This window comes from Octodon degus, unplaced genomic scaffold, assembly GCF_000260255.1.
Source record: "Octodon degus isolate 3935 unplaced genomic scaffold, OctDeg1.0 scaffold00024, whole genome shotgun sequence".
Lineage (NCBI taxonomy): Eukaryota > Metazoa > Chordata > Mammalia > Rodentia > Octodontidae > Octodon > Octodon degus.
In genome coordinates, this window is record NW_004524600.1 from 12,772,682 (window position 1) to 12,776,503 (window position 3,822).

General features: G+C 41.0%; 1 protein-coding gene across 1 annotated transcript in view; it reads right to left on the bottom strand.

Annotated features, from left to right (window-relative positions):
• Positions 1 to 426, bottom strand: part of LOC111815987 (pyruvate kinase PKM-like) — a 7,016-nt gene extending 6,590 nt beyond the window's left edge. Inside the window, exon 1 of the mRNA XM_023712204.1 lies at positions 7 to 426. Within this exon, the coding sequence (XP_023567972.1) occupies positions 7 to 327 (321 nt within the window). The 5' untranslated portion in view covers positions 328 to 426. The remainder of the gene's footprint in view (positions 1 to 6) is intronic.
• Positions 427 to 3,822: the final 3,396 nt, after the last annotated feature.

The window sequence follows — 3,822 nt, forward strand, 5'->3', positions numbered from 1 at the left end:
AGCCACTGGCCGGTAGAGAATGGGGTCAGAAGCGAAGCTCTCGGTGGCTGTACGCACATTCTTGATGGTCTCCGCATGGTACTCATGAGTTCCGTGAGAGAAGTTCAGCCGGGCCACATTCATCCCAGACTTAATCATCTCCTTCAGGGTCTCCACCGAGCGGGAGGCCGGGCCGATAGTACAGATGATGCCGGTGTTGTGGGCCGTGATGGGGGCCGAGTTGATGTCCAGGCGGCACATGTGCTCCAGGAAGGTGTCAGCCATGGCTGCGCGCAGCTGCTGGGTCTGGATGAAAGCCGTCCCGGCTTCGCTGTGGGACTTCGACATGGCTTGTGAGATGCTCGTGCACTCGGCTGTGGCTGCAAGCAGGGACAAGCAGACAGCTCTGCAACGTCGGGATACATCGCCGCTGTGCGGGGGCCCGGGGCTCGGTCTCCAAATACGTGTTTTTAGGGCTTCCTCGTGCTCATTCTGCTGTATGCTTTAAAGCAACTGGAAGAAGTACGAGCTCCACTGTGGTTCAAAGGGAATTTAGCGTATTAGGAACCCAGGAGTGACTATGTCTATGTTTAAAGTATATCATTTAAAAAATTTGTTTAGAGGAAAAAAATGAAGAATTACGGGAAGTGGGCAAATCTCTCATATGAACTTATGGTTGTAGAAATTCAAAGCAGGCATACTTGTTTATCCATCACAGATAAAGAGGGACAAGTTAGAAAGGCAGTAGTCTTGTAGACCTGAAGGTCCCAGGGTGTGTGTGTATGTATGTGTGTGTGCGCACGTGTATTTTTGATGATCTTCCGTCAATTTGAAGTATGAGAAAAGTACTTATCAAAAAATTATCCTACAAGATAAAGGACCAGAACAATGTCTCAGAGGTAGAAAAACAAGAAAAAGATAAGAGCTTAACCATGGTTACAGGGCAAACACTTGCTTTTAATCTCAGAGAGAAAGGAAGTGGTAGAGTTTCAGAGTGTCGCTTGCAAAAATCTAACTGCTCTGTGCACCCCCGCAGCCATGTAGGTATCTTCTAAAGCCTCTGACAAAGGCAACAATGTCAACATCAAGTTTTTTCTTGACTCAAAAAAACAATTTGTACCCCTGTATATTTTTCAGGGGAGAAAACTTTTGGGAAATTTTTTCACTTGCGTCTATTTCCCAAGCTTGAATACCTGCTTGACATTTAGCTGGGAAGATTATAGGAATTAGATCAGTATAAGAGACTAAATGAGAGCTGAGTTTATTTAGAGAAATTATCATCTTTTATTTAGAAGCTGCATATCTTTAAATCATATCTATCTATCTATCTATCTATCTATCTATCTATCTATCTACCTCTGACAATACCTTGAATGTAATTTAAAATAATGAGATGTGCTATTGCATTAGATCCAAAAAGAATTGCTGGGTATAGAAGCATGTATCTGGGGTTTTTCAGCTTTCCATCACTGTAATGAACTACTGAGGTAATCACTTTACAAAAAGGAAAGGTCTATCTCACTTTATAGTTCTGGAGTTTCTAGTTAGTGACTAGTTGGCTTCATTGTTTCGAGTGACTGGATCATATCTTGGTGGAAGTTGTAGGAAAAACTGTTTGCCAGGAAGTGAAGAAGGGGTGGAGAACTTACCATTTCCTTTAAGAGCGTGCTTCAGTGACAAGGTCCTACCTCTTAAATGTTCTACCTCTTCCCAATGGTACCAAGCAGGGGACCCACACTTTAACATGTTAGTTTTTAGAAGATATCGCAGATCTAACTGTAGCAGTGTCTTAGTTCAGTTCTTTTAATTCCTTACTTTTTGGACCTAAGATATCTTAAACCATTACCTTATCTACCTAAAACCTTCTCCATAAATTATAATATAGCATCTTCAACATTGCAAAACCATGACCAAAAGGTAAAAATTAGAATAATACGAGATTCACATTAACATAAAAAGAAATTTTCAGGGAATAACAAGTGTCCCACAGTATATTAGACTGCCTCACAGAGAACTACATTTTCAGTCATGAAAAGACTTCACACTAAGTCAAAATGATCAGGCTGAGTCTAGCATCAAGCTGGGACTAAGCCGTCATCTGCTGGAGATGTTGCAGAAGGAATTCCAGAACTTGATTGGGAACTGGATTACAAAGATCTCATCCTTATACAAGAGCACAACTACTTTGAATCAAATAAATCTGACCCTGAATATTGGTGGCATCCATCTGATTTTAGACAATCATTTGGTTCATTAGATACTTATGAATGAGGCACTAATTTAAAAGTGAGAGAATAAAGTATATGGCCATTGTAAACTAGAGCCCCATCATGCTAGATTGCCAGGCCCTGAGGTGGGTCAGTACTTTTGAAAGCTAAAGTATAACCCAGCTTATAGATTTAGATTCCTTTCACAAATGTTCAGGTGGCCTTATCAACCAGCGAGTTCTATATTCCTTGTTTCACCTATTCATTATGTAGTTATACCCAATGACAGGGTGCTTGCAGGGCAGATTGATTTCCATTGCAGGCCTGAGTAAAATCATATATGTCATTTCACCAACTGGCTAGGTCTGCTTGCAGTCCTGTGCTCTGTGTATACTTTAAACATTGGGATGTGATTTATGTCTTAGAAGAAAAAATATTTTTGTACAAAACACAATTCTTTTCTTTTTAACTCATCAGGAGCTATTTTAAAGCTGAGTATAAGTTTATTTTTTATCAAAACCAGAGAGGCTGCAGGTAAAATCTCATCGTCTTTCTCAAGGCCTCGGTGATGCACATGTTGGGGTAACAGCTGGCCTGGGGATATTCACAGCCAGCTGTAGTCCTTGTACCTGGCTGGAGATCACAGCCTGAGGTTATAAGCAGTGCAGCTGAAAAGATTCTTGATAAATTCTTCTAAGCCACAGATGCGAGCAAATAATCAACCCAGGTATATGACATATAAGTCTCCATGAAATAACTCAGTTATTCAAAAAGGATAAGCGGCCTACACAGGAAAGCAAATTTATTTTGAACAGTTTCCTAACTATTTGGTCTTTTTTTTTTTTTTTTGTGGCCAGCTCAGCCCACCCTGGGGATGGAGCTGGCGTGGCATGTGGTGTCAAGGATCGAATTGTGGTTCCTGCATGCTTGCCTAAGTTTGCCTAAGCAGGCACTTTCCACTGCTGAGCTATCTTGCTGGCCCCTACTTGGTCCATTTTTGTATCATCTTAATTAAAAAATAGACTTAAGAAAAAAATAGAAGCATTTGAGTAATAGGAAAACATGGGGTTAAACATTGGTATATGAATATGTATAAATGTGCTGTGGTTTAAATTCTTAAAAGGTACAGTGAAGGCACTCATTCCAAATAAAACGAGGACCTGGTTTTGGAATAGAGTGTGGAAAAGCTTGGTTTGAAAGAAAATGAAATGAGACTTGTATTAAAGGCGTATTATCTACTCCACATGAAAAGACACTGCAGAATTTCTTTTCCTTCCCTTCGCTTCCATTACTTTGCATTTCTTTCTGGAGTAGTCTCTTTATTCTTTTTTAAATTATTTGCTCTTAAAATTTCTCAAAGATGTATGAGGCCTTGTCAGTGCTATGAAGTTGAGAGGAAAGCACCCTTCAGATAACTGTTGCTATATTCATGGGGGTGGGCACAGCGCTTTCTCAAACAACTTAAAAATAAACTCAAATCCTGGCAAGGCAGCGTGTGCCTGCGGTCCTGGTACTCGTGAGGGTGTGGCAGGACAATGGAAAATTCATGAGCGGCACGCGCTACCTACGAGTTCAGCACTGGCCTGGGCTGCATAATGAGCTCAAAGAAACAAGGAGGGAGAGAAAACCTCCAACG